The sequence below is a fragment of the Colobus angolensis genome, unplaced genomic scaffold, assembly GCF_000951035.1.
Source record: "Colobus angolensis palliatus isolate OR3802 unplaced genomic scaffold, Cang.pa_1.0 Scaffold211, whole genome shotgun sequence".
Lineage (NCBI taxonomy): Eukaryota > Metazoa > Chordata > Mammalia > Primates > Cercopithecidae > Colobus > Colobus angolensis.
In genome coordinates, this window is record NW_012115278.1 from 4,278,128 (window position 1) to 4,305,849 (window position 27,722).

Consider the following 27,722-nt stretch of genomic DNA (forward strand, 5'->3'; position numbering starts at 1 on the left):
GGAACCCGGGAGGCGGAGCTTGCAGTGAGCCGAGATCGCGCCACTGCACTCCAGCCTGCGCGACAGAGCGAGACTCCATCTCAAAAAAAGAAAAAAACCAAAAAAAACCCAAAAACTTTAGCACAGCCTAAGCACACAGTGTCCATAAAGGCCACAGCAGTGCACAGTCATGTCCTAGGCCTCCTACTTGCTCACCACTCACTGACTCGCCCAGAACAGCCTCCTTGTCTAACATGCCCAAACACTTGCCAGTGGTCTGTGCTAGAAGCAGCAGGTACCCCAAGATACCTGGACTACTGGGTTCTTAGTCAGTCTGGTTACATGATGACTGGTAGCCATGGTGGGTGGGGGACACGGGTGCTTGTCATCCTGCAGTGGGTGGGGCCAACATCCCCAGAGTTGTCCCTGCTAAGGTTAATGGTCCTCCCGAGGCCCTTGAGGGACTAAGCAGATCTGCAAAGCAGCCTGGGTATATGCCCTACAACCCCGCAGTCCCTGCGGCAATCTGCAGCCAGACGTGTCAGCAGCGCTGGCTCGGAGCAAACCTGGCTGAGGAGAACGGGAGTGACCAAAATGCCGATGTGGCAAACCCAGCTGCAAAGCTGGAAGGAACTAAAGAGAAAGCACCTGTCCTCTGCGCCCAACTCCAGGCCCACCTCCTGGACACATGCACCCAGGGCCCCTGGGATGTCTCCTGACAGCCACCCAGAGGTTCCTGCTCACCTCTGGCCTCAGGACTTCTTTCTTTCTAGACTTAAAGGGGCCCCGGGTCAGAATCACCCTGTCTTTTCCCAGTGTCCTCCCTTCTCCAACCATCTTTCGAGCTGCTGGAATCACAGTACTAGACTAGGAAATGCCATTTAATCAATTAATTATCTGGTCTCTGTCCTTTCTCTTGGGATCCCTATGTTTTTCTGAAAAAAAAAAAAAAGATGCTTTTTGTACAGCTGAAGACACAACACTAATTTCACCGCCTTGTCAATTCTAATGGGTGCCTTTGAAGTACAGTCATGCACCACATTTGATCAATGACAGCATACAGAATGGTGGTCCCATAAGGTTGTAACACCATCTTTTCACTGTACCTTTTCTATGTTTAGATAGATTTAGATACACAAATACGTACCACTGTGTTACAACTACCCAAAGTCTTCAGCATAGCAGCGTGCTCCATGGGTGTGCGGCCCAGGTGTGCTGCAGGCTGTACCATCCAGGCTAGCACGAGGACACGATGACGTTCCCACAGTGACGAAACTGCCTAACGACACGTCAGAACCTGTCCCTGTCATTATGTGGCGTATGATTGTATCTGGTAGTAAACTGTTTTTCAAAGCAATTAAACCTCAAATCTGGGTGCAAACGCACACGGGCGACCCTCGGGTGCCCCTGTGGCTCCGGTCGCGGGCCCACCTCGCTGTTGCTGTAGCGCGCCAGCTCCGAAATGAAGCGCATGTGGTCCTCGCGGATCTGGATCATCTGCTCGCAGATGTTGTACTGAGGGCTGCTGCCGGAGGATGTGCACGTCCATCTGCGCGGAGAGAAGGCACCCGCGTTACCTGCAGTGGCGCCAGCAGGTCGCGGCACTGGGGCAGCTCAGGATGCCTGGTTTGGTGCCAGAGCCAGATGGCTGTTACATTTTTAAAGGGTTGTTAAAAAAAACAACACAGAATTATCTGATGGAGACCACCTGTGGCCTGTAAAGCCTAAAGTATTTGCTGTCTGTCCTTTACTGAAAAGGTTTCTTGCCCCCGAGACTGAGCTGCAACTTCGTTTGTCAAAATCATGGCTGAATGGTGACTGCAGGTTGGCTACGGGCACAGTGCTTGGCAAAGCAGTGAAAGCCTCCCCCGAGGCTCTGGTGGCTCTGCAGAGTCTGCAGTGGGGAGGAGTGCCTGCCAGCACCTGCAAGTGTGCTGAGGATCTGCGTCGTTCTCCCCAGAGTAAGATGACGCACAGTTTAGGATTTAGGGCCACACTGTCTGCGGATGTCACAGCTGGCACACCGTCAGTGTCTTCTTTTTCACTTTGAGGCAGGGTGTTGCGCTGCTGCCTAGGCTGGACTGCAGCGGTGCAATCTCGCTTCACTGCAACCTCCACCTCCCAGACTACTCAAGTGATCCTCCCACCTCAGCCTCCTGAGTAACTGGGACTACAAGCCTGTGCCACCATGCCCGGCTAACTTTTGTATTTTTTCATAAAGACGAGGTCTCACTTGTTGCCCAGGCTGGTCTCAAACTCCTGAGTTCAAGAGATCCATCCACCTCGGCCTCCCAAAGTGCTGGGATTATAGGCGTGAACCACTGCACCTCACCCTCTTTTTTTTGTAAGACAACCTTTTTGAACGTGAAGACTATCCCCCAGCCCTGTCCAACAGGAAACCCTAGGATGATAAAAGTGTTCTGTATCTGTGCTGTCCAACACAGTAGCTACTAACTATTGAACATTTCAAATGTGGCTGGCATAAGGAAATTAAAATTTCAATTGTATTTTTCAATAAACTTAAATGTAACTAGCCACATGTGGCAAAGGCTACAATACTGGCCATTCCGTTCCAGGCTGAGAATGTTAACAGTGTTATCTCTAGACAAATAAGCACGAGGTTTGAAGAAAACCGCACAATGAGGACACTGCAGAAAGCTCAAACCAGGCAGCTTTTCTCTCCTCCTACCGAGATTTATTTTCCTCGTAGTGGGCGCTGGTCTTGATGTATCTTGCCAGTTCTATTTGCATGTCCCCAAATAGCGGAACCACCTGGAGCTGCTGTACTCAAAGAACAAAAAAAATAGGGTCCTTATGTATGTTTAGTCACCAAATACATAAGCACAAGGAAACTGACTAATGCTAATAATTACTTCGGTTTGAATGCTACCTCTGCAAATGATTTACTACAAAAAAACTCTAAGCAACGTCTACATTTGCTTTGAGAGAAACAAAATACAATTTAAAAACCAACATCTTTTTTTTTTTTTTTTTTTTTTGAGACGGAGTCTAGCTCTGTCGCCCAGGCTGGAGTGCAGTGGCCGGATCTCAGCTCACTGCAAGCTCCGCCTGCCGGGTTCACGCCATTCTCCTGCCTCAGCCTCCTGAGTAGCTGGGACTACAGAACCCGCCACCGTGCCCGGCTAGATTTTTGTATTTTTTAGTAGAGACGGGGTTTCACCGTTAGCCAGGATGGTCTCGATCTCCTGACCTCGTGATCCGCCCGTCTCGGCCTCCCAAAGTGCTGGGATTACAGGCTTGAGCCACCGCGCCCGGCCAAAAACCAACATCTATAAAAACTATTCAAATGTTACAATTAACCTACCAAGTTGCTAGATCCACAGTCATTAAAAAAAAAAAAAAAAAAATCAACTGTATTTCTTTTTTTCTTTTTTTTTTGAGACAGAGTCTTACTCTGTCGCCAGGCTGCAGTGCAGTGGCACGATCTCGGGTCACTGCAACCTCCACCTCCAGGATTCAAGTAATTATCCTGCCTCAGCCTCCCGAGGAGCTGGGACTAGAGGTGAGCACCACCACGCACAGCTAATTTTTTTTGTATTTTTAGTAGAGACAGGGTTTCATCATCTTGGCCAGGATGGTCTTGGTATCTTGACCTCGTGATCCACCTGCCTCGGCCTCCCAAAGTGCTGGGATTACAGGCATAAGCCACCGTGCCCAGGCAACTGCATTTCTATATACTAGCAATAATTAGAATACAAAAACTTAAAGAGAAATACTTTGCAACAGCATCCAAAAAAAATATGCATGAGTGAATCTAACAAAAAATGTGCAAGACCTCTAAACAAAAGTACTACCCCAGGCCAGGCGCGGTGGCTCACACCTGGAATCCCAGCACTTTGGGAGGCCGAGGCGGGCGGATCATGAGGTCAGGAGATCGAGATCATCCTGGCTAACACGTGAAACCCCGTCTCTACTAAAAAATACAAAAAAAAATTAGCCAGGCGTGGTGGTGGGCACCTGTAGTCCCAGTTACTCGGGAGGCTGAGGCAGGAGAATGGCGTGAACCCGGGAGGCAGAGGTTGCAGTGAGCCGAGTTCGCACCACTGCACTCCAGCCTGGGCGACAGAGCGAGACTCCGTCTCAAAAAAAAAAAAGTACTACCCCAAAAATTCTAGAAAAAGTTCTCAATAAATAGAGAAATAGATCATGTTTGTGCCTAGGAAGGTTTCAAATGTTTTAAATGTCCGTTCTCTCAAAACGGATGTATAATCAATCCCAGTCAATATTCCATAAGAATAAAAATGGCTTTGTGGGGATAGTGTGTGTAAATCAGGAAACCAATTCTAAAATGCATTTCCAAAGGTGAAGGGATGATATCTGAGACTGTCTTGAAGGACAAAACTGGAAGACACACCCTTCCGGATTAGGAGTCCTCTTAGAAAGCTACAGCAGTTAAGGCAGCGTGGCCCTGGAGCAGGGACGGAGGCTTGCGGGCAGGACAGAGAACCTGGACAGAGCCACATGACCCGAGGAGCAGCACTGCAGAACAATGGGCTTTGCAACAAACGGGCAGGCCCAACTGGGGAGCCATACTGAGAACGATCCAAGGACGCAAAATCCCTACCTCCTACCACGTGCAGAAGTCAGTTCCGGGGGGATTAGGTCTACGTGAAAAAGGACACAGGATGCTTCTAGAAGCCACCCCATGAGCTGGATGGCTGCAAAGACTGATTTAGGTGGACATTAATGAAAAGACTCATATGGGACTACACTAAAATTATGAACTTCTGCTCAGCAAATGACACCATCGAGAACGCGAAAAGGCTACTGGAGGCGGGGGAGGAAGGGAATGTATTGGTCAAGTTTCAGTTCCGCAGCATCGGTAAGCGCTGAAGACCTCACCTATGGCACGGCAGCTATGCTTAATAACAACGCATTGAATTCTTAAAATATGCTAAAAGAGTAGATCTTAAGTGTTCTCATCACAAAACAAAAAAATGATGTGTGAGGTGATGGACATGTTAATTAGCTTGAATTCATCATTTCACTATGTGTATGTGTATCAAAACATCACACTGTATACCATAAACACATACAATTTTTATTTGTCAATTACACCTCAATAAAGCTGGGAAAAAGTGAAAGGGTAAGCCTCTTAGGGGAGAATACATGTACATTAAAACGTAAGGCCAGGTGCAGTGGCTCAGGCCCGTTAACCTCCGCACTTTGAGAGGCTAGGACTGGAGGACTGCTTGAGGCCAGGAGTTCGAGACCAGCCTGGGCAACACAGGGAGACCTCGTTGCCACTAAAAGTTTAAAAACTAGCCAGGTGTGATGGCAAGTGCCTGTAGTCCCAGCTACTTGAGAGGCTGAGGTGGGAGGAATCACCAAGGCCTGCTACACTCCAGCCTGGATGACAGAGCAAGAGCCTGTCTCAAAAACAAAACAAGCAAAAAAACTCACTTGTGCCCAACAAAGGACATGTATCCAGAATATATAAAGAAGTATAAATCAATAGGGAAAAAAGAGCCGAAGACTTGAAGTGGCACATCACAAAGGGAATGTGCTAAGAACATGGAAAGCCATTAAGGAAACATGAACTAAACTACAAGGAAACACTAGCCATTACGATCCCAATGTCCTCAGGATGTCCCCCAACCCCAAAAGAGACAGTGCTAAGTACTGACAAGGATGTGGCACCCCCAGAGCGTTCTCTCACTGCTGATGGGAACGCAGATCAGGACAGCTATGCTGGGAAGTCATCAGGCCATAGATAACTACTAACACTGAAAACAGATACGCCCTGTGACCTCCGGTCCTTCTCCTGGGTATGCACCTAACAGAGTAGAGTCTACCAGAGCTGCACTGTTTGGACTCACCAAAACCCGGGAACATCCAAGAGCCCGCCAGCATCGGAACGGGTAAAGTTATGGTGTAGTCATAAGATAGAAAACTACACCACAACCGAAAGCGATGAGCTAGAGTTATGGGCTTCCTCCAGGATGCACCTAACAAACAAGACGCTGGTGACAGCAGCCGGACACAGGAGAGTAAAATAGCACAATTCCATCTGTATAAAGCTCCACCTAGGCAAAACCAGCACCGGGCAGAAGGAAAGAGAAAGCGCAGTCGCCTCTGCAGACAGGAGAACGTGCGTGGCCCAGACTCCACCCAGCCCCAGCATTTCCTGATATAGATCACGGTCACACAGGGGCTCACTTCTCCGAAATTCACACTGGACACAAATCAATAAAAACACTGATCTAAAACCATGTAACTCACCTTGAAGTACTTGTCAATTTTGGATAAGTTTATTCTTTTCTTGGCATCTAACTTATAGATGTTACTGACACTCCCATCCATCAGGTACAGACCAAATCCCATGACCTGAAAAGCCACAAAATGAATGATGCAATAAAGCTCACAACTGCAAATTTAATTACCCGTAAGGACTTACACTGTTACAGCTGACGATTTCAAAGGCACAGTTTGAAATATATCACAAAGATCTATCTTTCGGCTGCTTGTCTGGTGCTTGAAATGCATCATTTTATCCTCAGTGAAACTGCTACAAAGCGGGGCTGGGCTTCCAGGTCAGTTGCTAAAAGCGGAAAAAACAAATCCTCTACCCTAAACTCACACAAGCAGTAGGGCTATTCTAGGGCTATTAAGTTGGTGTAAAAGTAATTGCGGTTTTTCTGCCATTAAAAGTAATGTCCAATATGCAGTCACATGTAACCAGTTACGTTTCGGTGTATGCAAACTAAAAATTCCTTTTTTTTTTTTTTTTTGAGACAGAGTCCCAATCTGTCACCCAGGCCGGAGTGCAGTGGCGCCATCTCAGCTCACTGCAACCTCTGCCTCCCAGGTTCAAGTGATTCTCCTGCCTCAGCCTCCCAAGTAGCTGGGATTACAGGCGCCCATGACCACCACGCCTGGCTAATGGTTTTTGTATTTTCAGTAGAGATGGGGTTTCACCATGTTGGTCAGGCTGGTGTAGAACTCTTGACCTCAAGTGATCCACCCACTTCAACTCCCAAAGTGCTAGGATTACAGGCATGAGCTACCGTGCCTGGTCACAAACTAAAAATTCTGAATGTGGACTAGCCACCTGCACACTCCAGTGCTCCACAAGACCTGGTGGCCACGGCTCCCACACCAGCTGGTGCAGACACAAAGTTTCTGCTGTCACAAAGCACTCCATAGACAGGGCTCCTTCAGCCCTGAGTGCCTCCCAGTGCTCTCCTACTCAGGAGGAGGCCGGGGGCTGGGCTGGTGGGACACCCAGCAAAGGGTCCCCCAAGGCCATCCTGCAGAGGTGGAGAGCAGAGCAAAGGGAGCAGCGGAACTGCCGACCACTTTTCCCATGAGAAACGCAGATGGAAACCTTCCTCATTTGAACAGAATAATAAAGAATATGGTGAACCAACAAAAGACTACTTTAATTATGGTGACACAAGGTATCAGAGTCCCAGGAATCACATACTTGACAGGTAGAATCTTAGGTAACTTCTGTCACAAAGCAGCTTAAAGGCTGGGCGTGGTGGCTTAGGCCTGTAATCCCAGCACTTTGCAGGGGGACAAGCCAAGAAGATTGCTTGAGCCCAGGAGTTCAAGGCCAGCCTGGGCAGCAAAGTGAGATCTCGTATCTACAAAAATTCAAAAACTTAGCTGGGCATTGGTGCAAGTGCCTATGGCCCCAGTTACTCAGGAGCCTGAGGCAGAAAGATCACTTGAGCCAAGGAGGTCGAGGCTACAGTGAGCTGTGTCTGTACTACTGTACTCCAGCCTGGGTGACAGAGCAAGACCCTGTCTCAAGAAAAAAAAAAAGGCTGGGCACAGTGGCTCAAGCTTGTATTCACAGAGCTTTGGGAGGCTGAGGCAGGAGGGTCACTTGAGCCCAGGAGTTGGAGAATAGCCTGTACAACATGGCAATTTTCTCCCTCTACAAAAATTTAAAGATTAGCCAGGCGTGGTGGTGCGCACCTGTAGTCCCAGCTACTTTGGAGGCCAAGGTGGGAGGATCACTTGAGCCCAGGAGGCTCACTGTGATCATGCCACTGTACTCCAGCCTGGGCAAGAGCAACACCCTGCCTCAAAAATAAAACAAAAAGCAGCTTAATGCTGATGGAATCCTCGAGCCAGACATCCTGGCTTCTTCTCCCAGGGTCAGTGTGTGACACTTGTGGGGTGTGCTGAGAGCCTGTTGTGCAGGCTGTGTGCAAGGGCAGAACGCTGTTCACACACAAGACAACGTGCAAGTAAGACACAGCTGTCAAAGGATTCTAGATAAAGCACAGCCTATCGACAAGAGTAAGGCTGTCCCTCGGCAGTGCCACAGGCTGGCGTCCCCACACACGTACTTTGAGAAGCATGTGTTTCTCACTGGGCGTCAAATACATCCTGTTCTCGTAGTAATCGACACACAGATTCACGATGTCTGCCAGGAGCTCTTCGTAGCCAGAAATCACTTCGAGCTGCTGCTGCAGAGACTGAAACACAGAGCAAGAGACTCACGCACGGGCCTGGCGCCCGGCCAGCGGCTCGGCCCATCCTCCTGAGTGTGCAAACACCAGCCTTACCTGTGTGATCTTGTTGTGATTGGCCAGGAACATGGACAGATTCTGCGATTCCTGGATGGACTGTGGATCTGCCATTTTACGTAAAAACTGAGCGGCCCTTTGAAAACAAGAAGAGTTCATCCCAAAATGCACCAATGTGCCACGTAAAAAAATAAAAAATAAAAGCCTGGTTCGAGTGGGATCCCTTTCCTCTGCAGTCATCTGCAGAAATGTGGGTCAATGTCAGACGCCGGAGATGACTGCAGCCTTTTCAGGCGTCTCCGGCCCTGCACTCCAGGTCAGTCTTCTGCCAACTTAGACGTGTGTTGCACAGCTGGGGACAGCTCTCCACCCTGCTGGTCACAGCCGATGGGCTTCCTGCAGGGTCCCTGCACCCTGGTCTCTGCCCTTCACTGGTGGACGACCACCTCATCTAGGGGGCACAGGGCTGCTGGACCCCGAGTCTAAGAAGGGCCACTGCCATCTCCGTGACTCCCACAAGCCCTGCCATGAAGACGGCCAGCACTGCTGAGGTTCTCTGCCGGGAACCCTCCGGACCACACCTCCCCAGGCCACCTCAGGGACCACTGGTACCCAAAGTCCTGAGACAGAGCCCTGGCCTGCCACCAGTTGGTAGCTACACCCGTACATGAGGCCCAACATACAATACCGCAAGGCCATGCTGAGCCCGTGAGGTCTGGCAGAGCAGGGTGAAGGTGGGGTGTGAGGATTCCCATCATCTAGGGCTGTCCCCCAAGAAAGTGCAGTGGAAACGGCCCACACAAGCATAGGTCTGTGCAACCCAGAGCCTTGGGGTTTTAGCTTTAAAAGTCACCATGGCAAAGACCAATGACCTCCCCCAACATTCACTTCCTCCCCTTCCCCCTTAGGAACGAGCCCCGCATTTCCGTGGAACACACGTTCCAGGGAGCCTCACACATTCCGTGTGCCTCGCCTACCCTGCAGCTGGCTGTGGTCACGTGACCAAGGACTGGGGCCATGAGACATAACGCAAGACACTGACCGGCACTCCAAAGTTTACTCATAAGGGAGCATGGTGCCCATCTTCCCTCCTTTCTGCCTGCTGACTGGAATGCAGAAATGACAGCTGGAGCTTAAGCAACCATCTAGAACCAGGAGGCAACACCTGAAGCAGAGCAGCAGGCCAACAGGAGCCTTGAGTCCTGAACGCCGGAGAGCCTGCAATCAGCTGCAGACCACCTAATTCAGGACTTTTCAGGAGACAGAGAAATAAACTGCAATCTTTTCAAAGCCACTGTTACTTCACTGGGTTCTAAACAATTGCATACAGTTAAACCTAATATTAACTGATACAGTAACATTCCTTGGCTTTTTTTTTTTTTTTTGAGACGGAGTCTCGCTCTGTCACCCAGGCTGGAGTGCAGTGGCCGGATCCTGGCTCACTGCAAGCTCCGCCTCCCGGGTTTACGCCATTCTCCTGCCTCAGCCTCCCGAGTAGCTGGGACTACAGGCGCCCGCCACCTTGCCCGGCTAGTTTTTTGTATTTTTTAGTAGAGACGGGGTTTCACCATGTTAGCCAGGATGGTCTCGATCTCCTGACCTTGTGATCCGCCCATCTTGGCCTCCCAAAGTGCTGGGGTTACAGGCTTGAGCCACCGCGCCCGGCCCATTCCTTGGCTTTTTAAACATGTTTCTGGGCCGGACATGGTGGCTCACTTGAGGTCAGGAGTTCAACACCAGCCTGGCCAACATGGTGAAACCCCATCTCTACTAAAAATACAAAAATTAGCCAGGTGTGGTGGCTCACGCATGTAATCCCAACTACTCGGGAAGCTGAGGCGGGAGAACTGCTTGAATCCAGGAGAGGCAGAGGTTGCAGTGAGCCGAGATTGTGCCACTGCACTCCAGCCTGGGCCAGTGAGACTCTGCCTCAAAACAAGCAAACAACAACAAAAAAAGGTTCCCTTTTTTTTTTTCTTAAATAGACAAAGGGTCTCACCCTGTCACCCAGGCTGGAGTATAGCGGTACAATCAGAGCTCACTGCAGCCTCGACCTCCTGGGCTCAAGTGATTCTCCAGCCTCAGCCTCCCCAGTAGCTGGGACCACAGGTTCACACCACCACACCCAGCTAGTTTTTTTTGCTTTTGTTTTTTTAGAGATGGGGTCTTGCTATGTTACTCAGGCTAGTCTCAAATTCCTGGGCTCAAGTGATCCTTCTGCCTCAGCCTCTCAAGGTGCTGAGATTACAGGTGTGAGCCATCGCACCTGGCCACGTTTGCTTTATTGATTTGAGTAGCTGCTGAGGCGGCAGGTGAGGAGACTAAGGAAACGGTCAAGGATACTGTTTTCTATTTTCCTCAAGCCTCACCATAACCATAGGAGTTATCTTAGCATTGGCACTTAGAAGAGGTTATACTAGTAGCTACCAGCAGGTGCCAAAAGAGCTAGGTGTGTGTGTGTGTGTGGCGGGGGTCTTGGGAGGGATGGGGTGGTGGTCTGGGAGGGTGAACCAACAGGGGTCCCAGACAGAGGTCAGAGGAAGAGGCAACAGGAAGAGCTACGGAGCTGGCCCAGGCCCACTCTCTGGTGCTCAGGGGAACCTGGAGGTGGTGAAGACACTGGGGAAGGGGCTGCTGGAGGGGAAGCCCTCCTTCCCCCAGCTTTGCACACAGCAGCCCCCATCTGCAAACTGTTTTACAGACTCGGCTTTAGAATAAAGCTGCTGGTGCTAAAAGGAACAACAACAAAAAAAACAACCCACAACTTTTAAATACTTTTAAATGTTGAAAACCACTGATGCTGGCCACCTCCCCATTTCCCTGACAAAGCCAAAACGGTGGCGGCTGAGAAGGCTGCTTAAAATCACACAGCGACTGGGTTGTGTGGCTGGGACCGGGACGCCACTGCGACCGGTGAGCCTCGATGCTAGAATCCCATGGATGCTGTCATCAAACAGGGACCGTTCAGACTTCCGCCCCAAGAGGGGCTCACAGTCCACTCCCGAGACCCTTCTCTAGTTCTGAAGATCTAGGCTTCTGTGCAGAGCTGACGATTTTCGGTGATAAATGGAACACTGCCTTATTTCACATGAATGAGGCTGAAATTCTGCCTGACCTAGCTCGACTCCTACTGCTGCCTCGTTTTGTCCCAAGTGGGGTTTTTTCTTTTTATAAAGACATAACAACAGTTGTATGATTTAAAATGCAACATAACTAGAGCATATTCAGATGCAAAGTAAGCTCTCTTCGAATTTAATTTTAGAGCTAAGATGCCTCACTTACTAGAGGAAATTGAAATTAGCATCTCTCATTCCAGCAAAACATGTCTTCAAAAGCACCGGGCACGAACGAAGCAGAGCATCAGGAGACGGCACTGTGTGTCCCCGAACGCCTGTCTGCCACCCACCACCCCACAATCCTCCGGAAGCACACACCGGGCCATGCCCGCCTCTTCCACTCCTCCTGCCAGTCTCTCCAGAGGCTAGCTTCTCCAGAAGTTCTCTACATCCAAAAAGAAAACCGCCAGGGCGAGGACCCGGAAGCGCAGTGTGACGCCAAGACACCCTGTGACTGTGCATGGGCTACATCTGCACGTTGCTGGATGGTGCTCGGGTGACGGGGACCCCCACCGGCGAGAGACCGGCACCGAGGACTGCAGCCCCAATGCCCAAGGTGGGCTGCAGAGGCCACCTGCCCCTTGCCAAGATGCTCCCTGAGCCAGATGCCTGCGCTCTGTGAGCTAGGCCTACGTCTTGTGCAAGTCTGTCTGCCCAGGGGTGCGAAGGTCCTCCGTGACATCTGAGGACAGCCAGGGCACTAAGAGTCTGCTCTGGCTTTGCAAAGCCACGCTATGCACTTACCTGCTGGCTCCCCTCACTTGATCCCTCAGAGCAGGTGCTCCCACAGCCCTGACACTGAGGAGTAGCTGCTGCCTAGCAGAAGTGACGACTTCAGCACACACAGACACACACCCGCTACGCACAAGGCAGGCCACTGAGCTGCGCGCTCTCAGGAAGGCCCGTGGCGCACGGGGCCGGTGCTCACCTCTTGTATGCGGAGTGGTCGTTCTTCACACTGCACTTCATGTTCTTCAGCTCGTCCAGCACAGCGAACATGTTGATGAACTTGCCCAGCGTGATCAGGTAGGCTTCTGACACAAAGTCCTTCCTCCTCTCAGCGTGGCACAGGCGCCTCACCTCCCCGCAGAAACGCTCAATGGCATTTCTCTGTGCAGAGGAAGCAGGAGGGCAGAAAACTGCAGGTCAGTGAGGAGCCAAGCCCAGGTCCCTGCTTCAAGCACCTGCAGTCACTGCTCCTTGATGAGAAAAGATCTGCCCCGTGAGGCTTCGGGCCCAGGTGTTTACAATGTGGGCAGCCAGACCCCCCCCTCCTGAAAGCAGCTCCCACGGCCTGCTCTGCAACATCATTACTTGTTTTGCACTTTACCAACTACATCACTAAAGGAACAACATCTTGCTGATTATTCCAGCAAAATTACTGAGCAAAATGCTCCAAGAAAACGTCTGTAAAATTCAGACGTTCTAACTTTCAGAAGTGAAAAGTGGGAGAGATTTTTTTCCTCTTGGTAACTTTCAAGGTAAAATGAAAATTAATCTCCTAGTTAGTTCCATCTCCTCCCTCTGCTAATGGACATCATCATAAAAAATCTGGATGTTTCCAAAATACTTCTTTAAAAAGGAGCAGACCCCTTTCATGGGGCTGCTTCTTGCCTAATCAAGGCCAGGGCGAGGACCATCAGGAATGGACAGTCAGGCTGAGGCTAACAGCAAGAAAATACCTGAAAGACCAGATGAATCAGAAGTACAAACTGACCAGGTGCGGTGGCTCACGCCTGTAATCCCAGCACTTTGGGAGGCCAAGATGGGCGGATCACCTGAGGTCAGGAGTTCAAGACCAGCCTGGCCAACATGGTGAAACCCTGTCTCCACTAAAAATACAAAAATTAGCCAGGCATGGTGGTGGTCGCCTGTAATCCCAGCTACTCGGGAGGCTGAGGCAGGAGAATCACTTCAACCTGGGAGGCAGTGGTTGCAGTGAGCCAAGATTGCACCATTGTACTCCAGCCTGGGCGACAGAGCAAGACTCTGTCTCAAAAAAGAAAGTACAAACTGGCAGAAAGTCAAAGCAGTGTACTGGAAACTGACAAAAAGCAGGCTCCGTGAAGGAAACACGAAATCACTCGCAGAGAATTCTGAGAACCACAAAAGGAGCGTTGATTCCGGAAGGGCGTGAGAAACTTTAGACTATCAAAGGCTTGGTCCGTTTTGTCTCAGAAACTGGTTGCTTTAATTTGCAGGCACTCTGTTCAGGGTATTCACAGTGACGGCGATGGGTAGGAAGGTGTCAGCAACTCACCCCTCAGTGTTACACCCCCAAGATAGGGATTTTGCCATTTTACCTGGAAGTACATAAAATTCATCAGTTTTGTGACCTCAGGCTCCAGAACCTCCACGGTTTTCTCGTAAATTTCCACTCTGTTAGGCTGCTCGTTACATTTCACCTGGAATAAAGAAACAAGGATGACCTAAGAGGCTTCGATCCAGCCAGAAGCAGCCGCTGGGCCCCTAGAGCTGGTAATCCCGCCCTGCTGTGGGGTGAGACCTGGGAGGAGAGTGGGCCGGGCATTGCAGGGGCGGGGCGGGGTGGGGCCTGGCAGGGTGTGGGGAGGGAAGAGACAGGTGAGCGGGGCACCTGTGGGATGGCCCGGGAGCAGCTCCTCCAAGTGTACAGCATGACAGCATATTCTTGGCCCTCCTCCAGCATCTCGTTCTGCAACGGAACACAGGGCAAATCAAAGGCAGGAGGGGGAACTAGCATGAAAAGCAGATGCTAGTTGCTAAAATCTAGACAAAGCACCATGAACTATCCTAAGCACTGTGGCCTGTGTGCCAAGAGACAGCTGCCGAGAAGCTAGTAACGCTGAGGTGCGGCACTGGGGGCCACAATGACCACCCAAAACACGCCAGGGCTTCTGCAGGCGAGAGGGGTGTCCGTGACCTGCAGGCATCTCTGAGGTGTGCCACAGGCATTACACCTTGGCTCCACCCAGCCCGCAACAATCGCTGGCCATGAGACCTGCAGTTGGGAGCATAGAGGAAGGGCTCAGGGCAGACGCCCTGCCCAGTGTGAGCACACACAGGATCCCCCTGGCCTCCCTCCTCACCGGCTCACAGGGCCTCCCAGTCCCAGAGAGGACTAGAGGCAGGGCTGCCCCAGGTGTGCAGGAGGAATAGTTAGGATTTTATAGTTTAGATTTTTAGCACTTAAAATCTAGGTAGAGTCCATGGGAAGAGGACTGTCATCGCTGCTATAAAACTGCTTTTGCTTTTTACTCTTTAACATCATTTCCTTTGGTAAAAATCAAATAGATGCTCTTAAATCTAGCCTATATTTAGAGAGAGAGATGTTCATCACAGCTTTTTTTTTTTTTTGAGACGAGTCTTGCTCTGTCACCCAGACTGGGGTGCAGTGACACGATCTCAGCTCACTGCAACCTCCACCTCCTGGGTTCAAGCAATTCTCTTGCCTCAGCCTCCCGAGTAGCTGGGATTACAGGCGTGCACCACCATGCCCAGTTAGTTTTTGTATTTTTTGTTTTCAGTAGAGACAGGGTTTCACCACGCTGGCCAGGCTGGTCTCGAACTCCTGACCTTAGGTGATCTGCCCACTATGGTCTCCCAAAATGCTGGGATTACAGGTGTGAGCCACTGCACCCAGCCTACAGCATTTTTTTTTTTGTATTATATGACATAAAAGAAGAAGTAAATGTGCAAAAATAGTTGAATTGTGGACATTTACGAAATGGTGTATATAGCCATTAAGGATTGCTTTCTCTAGCACATTTTCAAGGCATGAAAATATTCTTGTCCAGGCGCAGTGGCTCAGGCCTGTAATCCCAGTACTTTGGGAGGCTGGGTGGGCAGATTCCTTGAGTCCAGGAATTCGAGACCAACCTAGGCAACATAGTGAGACCTGCTTTTACAAAAAATACAAAAAAGTAGCTGGGAGTGGTGGTGTGTGACTGTAGTCCCAGCTACTCAGGAGGCTGAGGTGGAAAGACTGCTTGAGCCTGGGAGGTTGAGGCTGTAGTGAGCCCTAATCACGCCACTGCACTCTAGCCTGGGCAACCTGAGTCAGACCCTATCTCAAAACAAAAAAATAAAAAGAAAAGAAAAAATGTTCATGAGATCATTAAAATGCAGAACTAGCTGGGTGTGGTGGCTCACACCTATGATCCCAGCACTTTGGGAGGCTGAGGTGGGCAGATCACCTGAGGTCAGGAGTTCGAGACCAGCCCGGCCAACATGGTGAAACCCTGTCTCTACTAAAAATACAAAAATTAGCTGGGCGTGGTGGTGGGCACCAGTAGTTCCAGCTACTCGGGAGGCTGAGGCACAAGAACTGCTTGAACCTGGGAGGCAGAGGTTTCAGTGAACCAAGATCACGCCACTGCACTCCAGCCTGGGTGGCAGCGCAAGACTCTGTCTCAAAAAAAAAAAGCAGAACTATAATAACAATGCAGTTCATTTATAAATCTGAATCTCATATGCGTGCATACCTGGTGTACGTGGGTGCAGATCTGGAGAGGGAAAGACCATTAACAGGGCAGGGGTGCCCTCGAAATGCCGACAAAGGTTTTCTCTGGGCCAGAGACACTGAATTTTCAGAAAGAGCGTGTATTGTTTTTATACTAAGAAAAACAAAGACTATCCTAAAAATATAAGGCATTTCATTCATTTTCTACTCTTTTTCCTTACTGCATAGTCTATTGGGATAATACCAAAAAGTATATATCTGCCCTTCACACGCGCCCTTCCCTGCAGAGAGAGACAAAGACGCACAGCAACATTACCATGCTAGAGTGGACGGTGGCTTGCTCGATGTATCTTGCGATGCCAGTAACAAATGCATTTCTGTCTTCAAAGTTAGTGTTGAAATTTGGCTGAAAGAAAGGAAGAGAAAAACCGTCACGTGGGGTCGGAGCACAGGCTGTACACCCTGCAGCTGCTGGGCACCCACCTGGTAGAGCAGCGAGGATGGCGGGGGCTCGATGCAGGGCTGCTGGTCGGGCAGGGGCAGCTCCTCCAGGAGGTCCACATTGGACAGCGCGTCCTCCAGAGTCACCTGGGCTGCCATCCTGGGCTGGAACAACACACAAGGACCCCTGTTCTGTGAGGGGGGGGGCAGCCGACAAGCTTCGAGGTGGGGTACCCAGGCCTCTAACCCCTTCCCGCTCTCCTGAGGGCACTGGGGATGGCTGCCGCGGGCACGATCAGTCCTTGGGAGTCACGTGGGTCTTTCTCAGGGCACACGGGCCGGCGGGCTGGGAGGCCCTGTGCAGCTTCTCCTTTCACACTCGCTGAGAACAGGCTCTCCTGGCCTCCAGGAGGGTCACAGTGTGGGGGACATGGTCCCCGCCACCCTCCCCACCACGGGGGCCGCCGTCCTGAGTTGCTGGTGCTGAGGACTCTCTGGAGGGTCTGACAACCCCCTCCCAGTGCTGGAGCGGCAGTGCCTCTCCAACACCACATCCGCCCAGCAGACCCTCCCTGAATGCAGCCACCTCCCAGGTGGTGCCTCGAAACACACTAGGGCCTGACATGGAAAAGATGAGCTCCCTGCCACCCAACACCAGCTGTCTAGCTGCACAGACAGGCTGAGATTACAAGGAGTACGGGGCTGCCGCCGGGGACAGAAAGTGCCACAGCACAGCTGGAGCAGAGGTACGGAAATGAAGGCAGACATCGTCCAAGCACACCCTCAGTGCCAGGTTCAGGGAGCGGGGGCAATCTGCCTTCTGCTGATTCTGCTTCAGTCTCAAGGGTACTCAGGGGCAGCTCTGCCCCGGGACAGGACCAGGGGCAGCTGAGCGGCATTATATGAAGGAAAGCTGCAGGTGGCCTGGAGGAGACACTGAACAGAAGGAGCCCCAAATCCCTCCTCCAGCACTGGGGCGGGCGTGGAGGCACAGCAGGACAGGCAGCTGGTCCCGGTGCACTGGCTGAGGGTGGAGAAGGGAAGCTCCAGGGACCCGGGAAGCCCCAGGGGCCGTGTGGAGAGGAAGCAGCTCCGAAGAGTCAGCCGACAAAACTGCTCACAAGCTTCAAGCCCATCCTCAAGCTGCAGGGGTGTGGATCTGATCCTCTTCACACCCCAAACCCCCAGACCACAGCCAGACGGCCACCAGCGGCACACGGGGGACAGGTCCGAGTGGCCGTGCAGGGGGCTGTGAAGCCAGAATCGACACGGAGCTGCCATCCACGGAAGGCACAGCCCGAGTCTGCTCAGGGTGTTTGCTTACTCAAATCCAAATATCCACATCCTCCTAGGCTTTTAACAAGACCCAGATCTCACATCATAACATCCAGCCATCCACTTACAGTCCACGTGACTCAGCACACAAAGAACGAGGAACGCCTGTGCTCCCACAGGAAAAGACAGTCCACAGATCCCAAAATAACACAGGTGTCGCAGTTACCGCCCGACTTTAAAGCAACTACTGCGCCATGAAAGGCTCTAACAATCGTAACACTCCCAAACTGAATGAAAAAATGGAAATCAGCAACCGGCAAACAAAAGCAAGATGTAAAGAACCAAATGGAAATTTCAAAACTAAAAGACACACTACTGAAATGTTAAAAAAAAAAAAAAATCGGGAAAGATTTGGTGAACTTGAAGATGGAGCAATGTAAGTTTTCTCATCTGAATACCAGAGAGAAAAAAGACTGAAAAAATTTGGGGGACCTTCGGGACAAGAGAAAAGGTCTAACATCTGTGTCATGAGAGTGGCAAAGGAAAAGGGGAAAGCAAGCAGTGATGAAAAACAGCTGAAAAAAATGACAGAAAGCATCCTGAATTTGGAGAAAGTCTTTTGCCTACAGATTCAAGAAGCTCTATGGATCCCAAAGAAGACAAACTCAAGAAATCCACACCCAGACACATCACGGTCAAACTGCTGAAAACTAAAGATAAAGGAAAACGGATCTTGAAAACAGCAGGAGAAACATGACACCTGGCAGAGTGCAGGGCAACAGTGGGAGGGCCGCGGATTTCTCCCGGGGCATCAGGCAGGCCGGAGGGCGAGGGCGCACACAACGTGCCTAGCCTAAAGCGGGGAGGTGCCAACTCGGGATCCTCCCTCAAGGCGGGAATGCGTCTTCCAGAAGGAAGATGAAGCCAGGACGTGGGCAGAGGAGGAAAATAGAGAACACGCCAGCCAGGCCAGCGGTTCGGGCTGACAGGAAGGGAGGTGGAAGCACGAAGCAGAGGCGGTAGGCAGGGAAAGCAGCGAGGGCGCAGGACACACAACGACCCCACAGCTCTTCCAAAGTGCTTGGCGATCAAAAGCGAAAATCAAAGTACTGTCTGATGGGCCCTCCAGTGTACGTGAGTGTAAATTACACAAATACGTAACATGTAAATTATAAACTATTTCTAGGTATATAATTGTATAAATCCTATAAACAAGACAACTGTAACATAAAAGGAAGAGGGTAAACCTGGATGGGGTAAGATTTCTATGTCCCATTGGAAGTAGTGAAAAGCAGACTTTTCAGATCCTAAGCAGAATGTGAAATGTTAATAAGCATGGACCTCGAAATCCTTAGAGCAACTACTGAAGAGAGCTGCACAGCCAGGCACTGCAGTCCCAGCTACTGGAAGGCTGAGGAGAGAGGATCGCTTGAGCCCAGGATTTCAAAGCCTGCCTGGGCAACACAGTGAAATCCTGTCTCTTTAAAAAAAAAAAAAAATACTCTTTAAAAAAAAGCTATCCAAAACAAAATAGATAACATATAGATAATTTAGAATAAATTAAAACAGACTATAAAATGTTTTTAAAAACCTAAAAGGAAATAAAGCAATGATAAAGATAGTGATCTAACAGAAGTCAGATAATAAAATGGTAGACCTGAATCAAAACACATTGATAATTATATTATCATAATAATCTAAAAACAGCAATTAGAAGAGGTTGTCAGAAGAGATAAATAAAATCCTAACCCAACTATATTGCATCTACAAGAAACTTACTTCAAATATACTGATACAGGTAGGTAAGCTGAAAGCAAAAGGGGAAAACGGTGAACCAGGCAAGCGCTGGCCAAAAGGAAGCTGGGCGGCTATCTCAGCACCAGAGACAGCCACACACAGAGCGAGGAACTCATCAGAGAGGGAGAAGGAAGGGGTCAGCTCCCCAAGGAGCCAGAACAATCCTAAATGTGAATGCACCGGCCAAAAGGCTTCCTTCCCATTACACCAGGCAAAAGCTGACAGAGCTGGAAGGAGAAATGCCGTAGCCAACCCTGAATCTGTTTCACTTTCTGTGATTTCAATTACCCGAGGTCAACTGCACTCCACAAATATTCAATGGAAAATTCCATTCACAAACAATCCCTAAGTTTTAAACTGGGCGCTGTTCTGAGTAGAGTGATAAACTCTCAGGCCGTCCCGCTCCCCCAGCCTGGGCCATGAACCATCCCCTTGTCCAGCATGTCCACGCTGCATGTGCGACCCGCCGGGGAGAACGCAGTAGCCGGCTGGGTCGCCGGCACGGGACTGGGGCGGTATCGCCAGGCTGCTGGTCAAGGTCAGCGGCAGCCTAAGGCTGCATCACAATGCCTGCTCCGCTCACCTCTCTGCCATCTCACGGCAGGCACCAAAGGGTGAGCACGGTACCACAACGTATTCTGAGAGAGAAAGACCACATTTACACGACTTTTATGACAGTATATTGTTAGACAACTGTTCTATTATTACTGTTGTAATCTCTTACCATGCCTAATTTACAAATTAAAGTTTATCACTGGTATGCAAGCGCGGAAAACCGAGACTACGCAGGGTCCAGGACTGTCTCCGGGCTCAGGCATCCACAGTGGGTGCTGGGCCAGTTCCACAGATGCACGGAAACAATCGCAGGCCAATCCCCAATGGCGGCTGGAGACACCACCCATTTTCTCGGGAACTGATTGGAAATCAGGGAGAACAGAGGCACGGGCCGCACTGCCAGCCACCTGGAACTCCCCGACAGGGAAGGGAACGCCCCCGACTGCAGCAGTGATCTGCTGCATGTTCCTCACTAGAAATCTACGTGTAGCAGAAACTCTCATCCACTTCCCTCCACATGACAGCTTCCCGTTCCACGCACCTCAGAAAGGAGAAGTGCACACGGGCAGCCCTGGCTGGGTGGGTGCAGGGTCCAGCCCCAGCACTGCCTGCAGAGCCAGTGTGGGGGGCCTCCCCTCGGTGTCCACTCAGGCACCTCAGGGCTGATGTGGTTCCGAGGGGCCAGGCTGCCTGAGGACGTGCCTCAGTCCCACAGGGGCTGCTCCTGTTCTGCGGCTCCAGCCCAGAGTCCCACAGTCTGCCCTTTCTGTGGCCTGAACCCAGATAGTGCCAGGAGAAGCCTGGGGGCGCGTCCGGTCATGCCCGGGCCCCACGTGGGTCAACGAGAAGACAGGTTGGACCGAGCACCCTGGGAGGCCACAGAGCCCACATGGCAATAGCCCCGACCCCACGCAGCACCCACAGGGACTCGCCTTCCTCCCTCACCTCTGCCCAGGAGAGGCCAAGATGACTCATGGTGGAGGAAGGTGGGGAGGAGAGCCCCAGACAGGCTCAGGAAGAACTGCTCATGCGTCAGCAGGGACCACCGATGTCGAACCCACGGAAAAACTCCAGATACACAGCTTGTTCCAAGTTGGTGCTTGCGGACTTCTTTCTTTGAATAAAAATAACGGTATTTATGTGGTCAATGGAATGTTACCCTTAAAAGAAAGGAACTTCTGACAAGTTACAACAACAAGTTGAACCTTAGATCTTATGCTAAGTGAAATAAGCCAGTCACAAAAGAACAAACGCCGAATGATTCCACTCATATGAATTACCTAAAGCGGTCAAACTCAGAGACAGAAAGGAGAACAGTGGCGACAGGGGCTGCCTGGCGGGGCTGGGGGGGTTGGTCTTTAGTGGATACAGTTTCAGCTTGGAAAGATGAAAGCTCTAGATGGAGACGGAGTCTGGCTCTGTCACCCAGGCTGGAGTGCGGTGGCTGGATCTCAGCTCACTGCAAGCTCCGCCTCCCAGGTTTACACCATTCTCCTGCCTCAGCCTCCCGAGTAGCTGGGACTACAGGCGCTCGCCACCTCGCCCGGCTAGGTTTTTTGTATTTTTTAGTAGAGACGGGGTTTCACCGTGATGTTTCAGGTTGGTATATCATGCCAAGCAGTGTCACTGCACGCTCACGGCCTCAGCCCGGCCCGCTTCCACAGGCTGTCCGTCCGTGCATCTTCCCCAGATGCGAATCTGCACAGCCTCTGCCTCACCCTGGTACGTGGACTTGGAGTCACTGGCTCTAAATCCAAGTCTCCAAGGTCTCAGCCCTGGCAGCATGGGTGCAGGGTCTGGCCTTGGCACCGCCTGCACAGCCAGCGTGGGGGCCCTGGCGGTGTCCACTCTACACAGGCACATCAGAGCTCATGTCTCATCCCATCTTGCTCTGACTCCTCACAGTCCCACCTCCCAAATCTCTTCCAAGTTCATTTACTTTGCTCCGTCTGTAACTGCCGTAACTGCCGCCAGCGGACCCTGCACGGCTCATCAGCATCCCACTGCTGGAGAACAAAGGCAGTGCCTGACTCCAGCCACCTGCACCCTGGGATTTTTTCAGCTCTCCTTTTGTCCTCCCATGAATGCCACGTCCCACGGGGATCTTCCCCCAGCACTGCCATCCAGCACAGCCTCCAGTCTTCTTCTGTGTCTACCAAGAAGCCCTCATTCCCAGGCAGGAGCACCAGGTCTGGCCTGGTCACTGCAAAGCCAGTGTCCACTGCCCCTAGCATGGAGCCTCAATTGTATCTAACCAGCCTTTATAAGTGGCTGCCACGGTGCAACTATCCAACAGCATAATTAAAGTCATGTATTTGGAGCGGCATACAAACTGTTCTGCCAGTGCTACCAACCAGTACTTTAGAGTTTAGCAAGAGGATCGCGTTTCTGTGTCTGCTGGTTCAGCTCGCAAGGACAGGTACACAGATGTCCACTGCCTGGGGCCTGGTCAGAGCAGGGCAATGCGTGACCAGGCACAGAGGAAAGACCACGTGAGGACACAGAGAGAAGGTGGCCGTTCACAAGCAGAGGCCAACCCTGCTGGCCCCCTGATCTCAGACTCCCAGTTCCAGAACTGAGAGAAAGAAAGTCCTGCCTGATCTGTGGTATTTTGTTAATGGGAGCCCCAGAAAATGAACACAGAGCCAAGAACAGGTAGGAAAGAGTCACCCAGGCAGGACGCAGATTCCCTGCGCTGTCTGCCGGGTAAGAACCCACAGGAGCTGGTATTTTGCTGATCACGAAAACAGTATGTGCTCCAGGCAGAAAGAGCACACTGCTGGGAGCGAAACAAGCCAGCCAGACCTGCACGAGCTCGGCCACAAGGCGCTACTGTGCCACTTCCAGTTGCCTGTGCCCCCAGCCTCCCCAGGCGGCAAACCAACCCAGAAATAACACGCCCACCCTCAGTTTATGTCACTGAACAACACAAAGAGATGTTTTTTTCCTTCCTTGACTGATTTTCTATCAGCAGCAGTTCTCAACTCTCAAATCCTATAGCTTGTCAAGATATAAAAATGAATTTAAATATGGTAGGGGAATTGCTGTTTTAACAAGCCATCGATTAGTTTATTTTGTAAATTTAAGAGATTTTAGCCGGGCGCAGTGGCTCACGCCTGTAATCCCAGCACTTTGGGAGGCCGAGGCGGGCGGATCACGAGGTCAGGAGATCGAGACCATCCAGGCTAACATGGTGAAACCCCATCTCTACTAAAAGTACAAAAAAAAAATTAGCCAGGCATGGTGGCAGGTGCCTGTAGTCCCAGCTACTGGGGAGGCTGAGGCAGGAGAATGGTGTGAATCCAGGAGGTGGAGCTTGCAGTGAGCTGAGATCGCGCCACTGCACTCCAGCCTGGGCGACAGAGCGAGACTCCATCTCAAAAAAAAAAGAGTTTTTAAAAATGAAGATTTCAAAGGAGGGCATACTTATCATACTTTGCTGCTCTTCCAGTGATGTCCTCAGAGTCTCAGGTCAGTCTCTGAGTGTCTCGTGGTTCGGATGATCCTCTGCTCTAGGCAGCTGCAGGGCAGTCTGCAGAGTGAGCAGCATCCACCGGGCGGCGGCAGACTGGCTGGGCGTCTGAGCTCACACCATGCTGCACACCTCACTCACCTGCTCGATCATGGAACCCCAGGTGGGCTTCAAGGGACCCACGGTGGGCAAGAGGCAAAGGTTCCCAGTGCCACCCACTGGAAGGGCAGTGTCCACAGGGCATGCTGGGGGCCCCATGGGTCCATCTCCTTCCTTCCACATGTTACTGGCTGCCCCTCAGCCTCAGATCCACACAGATGCAGTCTCAAGAAGTGGTCCTCACAGCTGCCTTAAGGTGGAGGTCACCCTGACGCACTGGCAAATCAGTGGGGGGAGGCCGGGTGGGGTCGCCAGCTGCCCCGGGACCCACAGCCGCAGAGTAAGGATGAGAACCGCCCCGACCCAGTGCCGTGTGCCCACCCAGAGGGTCAAAGCCAGAGGAACAGAGGTACAGATGGCCACTTTCCAAAGGCGAGTGTAGGTGCTGGAGGCCGGCTCAGGCTTGAGGGGCAGGACAGAGGCAGCACGGAGCTGGAGCCACAGACAGAGCTGCCCCGGGGTGGGCAGGCAGCAGGGGCCGGGGAGGCAGGAGAGCAGGGTCAAGGACCCAACCCCTCTCCTGCCCTGCTGGCCCCAGCAGAGCCCTGAGGATGCTGGAGAACATTGGGGACAGCAGGCCAAGGGGCAAAGGCAAAGGAGGCACGTGCCAGTGCTTCCACCAACTAGAAAATGGGCAGATCCGCCCAGCCTCCTGGTCCTTAGCCCGTCCAAATGTGGCCAGCCCTCGCCACATTCCCCCTGCAAGCTCATGGGCTCAGGGCATCAGCCAGTGCCTCCTCATGCTGCCCTTGGGGAACCAGTTCCCAGAGAGGCCCTGGACCCCAGTTCTCCACACAGCGGACATCCCAGAAGATGGGAGAGTGATTTCTGTAAAACCTCACAGTCATCACATGCTTCAAAACAAAGAACAGTGGATCACAGAATTTTTTTCTTTAATGTAATTTGGGACTGGGCACAGTGGCTCACGCCTGTAATCCTAGCACTAGAGGAGGCCAAAGCGGGCGGATCACTTAACGTCAGGAGTTTGAGACCAGCCTGGGCAACACGGCGAAACCTTGTCTCTACTAAAAATACAAAAATCAGCTGGGCATGGTGGTGGGCGCCTGTAATCCCAGCTACTTGGGAAACTGAGGCAGGAGAATCACTTGAACCCAGGAGACAGAGGTTGTAGTGAGCTGAGATTGCGTCACTGCACTCCAGCCTAGGTGACAGAGTGAGACTTGGTCTCAAAAATAAATAAATAAATAAAATAAATGTGATCTGGTCCTTTTCCCTGTGTCTGGGCAGCATGAGGGCAGGTGGCTGGGAAGAAAGAGATGTCTCTCGTGCTCAGCAGGCAGCTCAGTCAGCAGATCATAACCCTGAGTCCTGGTATAACTCAATAGTCTTGAAAATGAAAGACACTAGGCTGCAAAAAAATAAAATAAATAAATGGAAATTAAAGTAGCCAAGACTAACTTTAACCTGGAAGCAGAGGTGGTGCCAACAGATTAAAAGGGAAAAGGAAAAAATGAAGTTTGTGTGTACGAGTGTCTCTGTGTGTGAGAGTGTGTGTCTTCAATAAGCCAGCATCCCTGGGAGAACACAGGCCCCGTGGAAAACCGGCCTCAGACACCAGACAAAACAAAGAAGTCAAACGAGACAGGTGCTTCAGAGACAGGCCTCTCAGGGGAGGCTCAGGGGCAGGTGGCCGGGAAGGGTGGGGGCTGGTAAAGGGGGAACGGGTGGGCCATACCATCCAGATGGCCCCACGGCCCCACGGCCGCCCCAAAACAGCAGTGTGCATGCGGCCACTCTGGCCAGGCCCAGGCCCCTAAGGTGCTGGCAAGCGCACAGCAGAATGGTGGCTGCACACACAGGGACAACGTGCACTGCCCGCTCCACCCAGCCCCTGGCCACGGAGGGACCTTGTATTAGAGGATAAACTTTTGAGACGTATTTACTTCTCTTTCCACTCCAGGTCAAGAGGGAGCTTTTCACAGGGACCGAACAGTCGTCTCTGTAGGTGTAAAAATAGAAACTGCCAAGACAGCTCAACACCAAGGTTGCAGAACGTGGAGAAGCCACAGTCCAGAACATGTAGAAGCGAAGGCATGGGTGCCATGTGGGCGGCAGTGCTGTGGCAGGCGGCACACCGATGCTAACTCCGCCACTGCGCCAGCAGAGGTGGAGAGATGCTGTGCTAGAAAGAGGGTCCTCCCAGCATTTCCAAACCAGTCATTTAAAAATTTTACAACTTGTGGCCGGGCGCAGTGGCTCACGCCTGTAATCCTAGCATTTCAGGAGGCCGAGGCGGGCGGATCACGAGGTCAGGAGATCGAGACCATCCTGGCTAACACAGTGAAACCCCGTCTCTACTAAAAATACAAAAAAAAACTAGCCGGGCGAGGTGGTGGGCGCCTGTAGTCCCAGATACTAGGGAGGCTGAGGCAGGAGAATGGCGTGAACCCGGCAGGCGGAGCTTGCAGTGAGCTGAGATCCCGCCACTGAACTCCAGCCTGGGCGACACAGCGAGACTCCGTCTCAAAAAAAAAAAAAAGGCCAGGCGCGGTGGCTCAAGCCTGTAATCCCAGCACTTTGGGAGGCCAAGACGGGCGGATCACGAGGTCAGGAGATCGAGACCATCCTGGCTAACACAGTGAAACCCCATCTCTACTAAAAAATACAAAAAACTAGCCGGGCGAGGTGGCCGGCGCCTGCGCCTGTATTCCCAGCTACTCGGGAGGCTGAGGCAGGAGAATGGCATAAACCCGGGAGGTGGAGCTTGCAGTGAGCCGAGATCCGGCCACCGCACTCCAGCCTGGGTGACAGAGCAAGACTCCGTCTCAAAAAATAAAATAAAAATAAAAATAAAAATAAAACCAATATAACATCTTCTAGCCTAGCTTTATTACTGAAGTAATTTGATTTTTTTTTTTTTTTTGAGATGGAGTCTTGTTCTTGTCTCCCAGGCTAGAGTGCAGTGGCGCAATCTTGGCTCACTGCAACCTCTGCCTCCCAGGTTCAAGCAATTTTCCTGCCTCAGCCTCTCGAGTAGCTGGTATTACAGGCACATGCCACCACACCCAGCTAATTTTTGTATTTTTGGTAGAGACAGGGTTTCACCATGTTGGTCAGGCTGGTCTTGAACTCCTGATCTCAGGTGATCTGCCTGCCTCAGCCTCTACAGGTGCTGGGATTACAAGTGTGAGGTCTCTTTTTTTAATGCACAAAAACTTCAAATTCCATTCTCAAAACCAGCTCAAAAGAACGGCCTCATCAACAAAGAAACAGAAATCAAGTTTGAAAATCACAATGAGGTGCTGACGTCGAAGACAGAGTGTGCCAAGGAACCTGAGAGACAGTGCATGTCCCCACGCCACACGGCCTCCGTCCCCCACCCTCGGGCTGCAGCCCCTTCGGCCAGGGTCAGGCTGCCTCTGGGAGTGGTCTCCCAACACCAAGTGGTCTCGCAACCTCCTAACATGGCCCCCCAGACGTCCCGCTACCTTCCCGTGCAGCCCGACTGCCTCTGATCCCCCAGGCGCCGCCAAATCTGCACTCACCTCTGCCTCTCTTCCTGTCGCTCTCCTGCTCTCACTTTCACTGGCCTCTCTGCCTACAGCTGTGGTTTTCTTTTCTTTTTTTTTAAGACGGAGTCTCGCTCTGTCGCCCGGACTGGAGTGCAGTGGCCGGATCTCAGCTCACTGCAAGCTCCGCCTCACGGGTTAACGCCATTCTCCTGCCTCAGCCTCCCGAGTAGCTGGGACTACAGGCGCCCGCCACCTCGCCCGGCTAGTTTTTTGTATTTTTTAGTAGAGACGGGGTTTCACCGTGTTAGCCAGGATGGTCTCGATCTCCTGACCTCGTGATCCGCCCGTCTCGGCCTCCCAAAGTGCTGGGATTACAGGCTTGAGCCACCGCGCCCGGCCAACAGCTGTGGTTTTCAAACCATGCGCCATGAAACCCCAGAGTGCCCCAACACAGCAAGGGAGAGCAGTTGTCTTTATCTGTCAAATTCGTATGAAAAGACTACTCTGATG

General features: G+C 51.5%; 1 protein-coding gene across 1 annotated transcript in view; it reads right to left on the bottom strand.

Annotated features, from left to right (window-relative positions):
* CYFIP1 (cytoplasmic FMR1 interacting protein 1) overlaps positions 1–16,670 on the bottom strand; it is a 96,695-nt gene extending 80,025 nt beyond the window's left edge. Inside the window, 10 exon segments of the mRNA XM_011942882.1 lie at positions 1,411–1,528; positions 2,669–2,760; positions 6,223–6,327; positions 8,304–8,432; positions 8,523–8,619; positions 12,528–12,709; positions 13,903–14,004; positions 14,196–14,273; positions 16,357–16,446; positions 16,524–16,670. Coding sequence (XP_011798272.1) covers positions 1,411–1,528; positions 2,669–2,760; positions 6,223–6,327; positions 8,304–8,432; positions 8,523–8,619; positions 12,528–12,709; positions 13,903–14,004; positions 14,196–14,273; positions 16,357–16,446; positions 16,524–16,640 — 1,110 coding nt within the window. The 5' untranslated portion in view covers positions 16,641–16,670.
* Between the last annotated feature and the right edge of the window lie 11,052 nt (positions 16,671–27,722).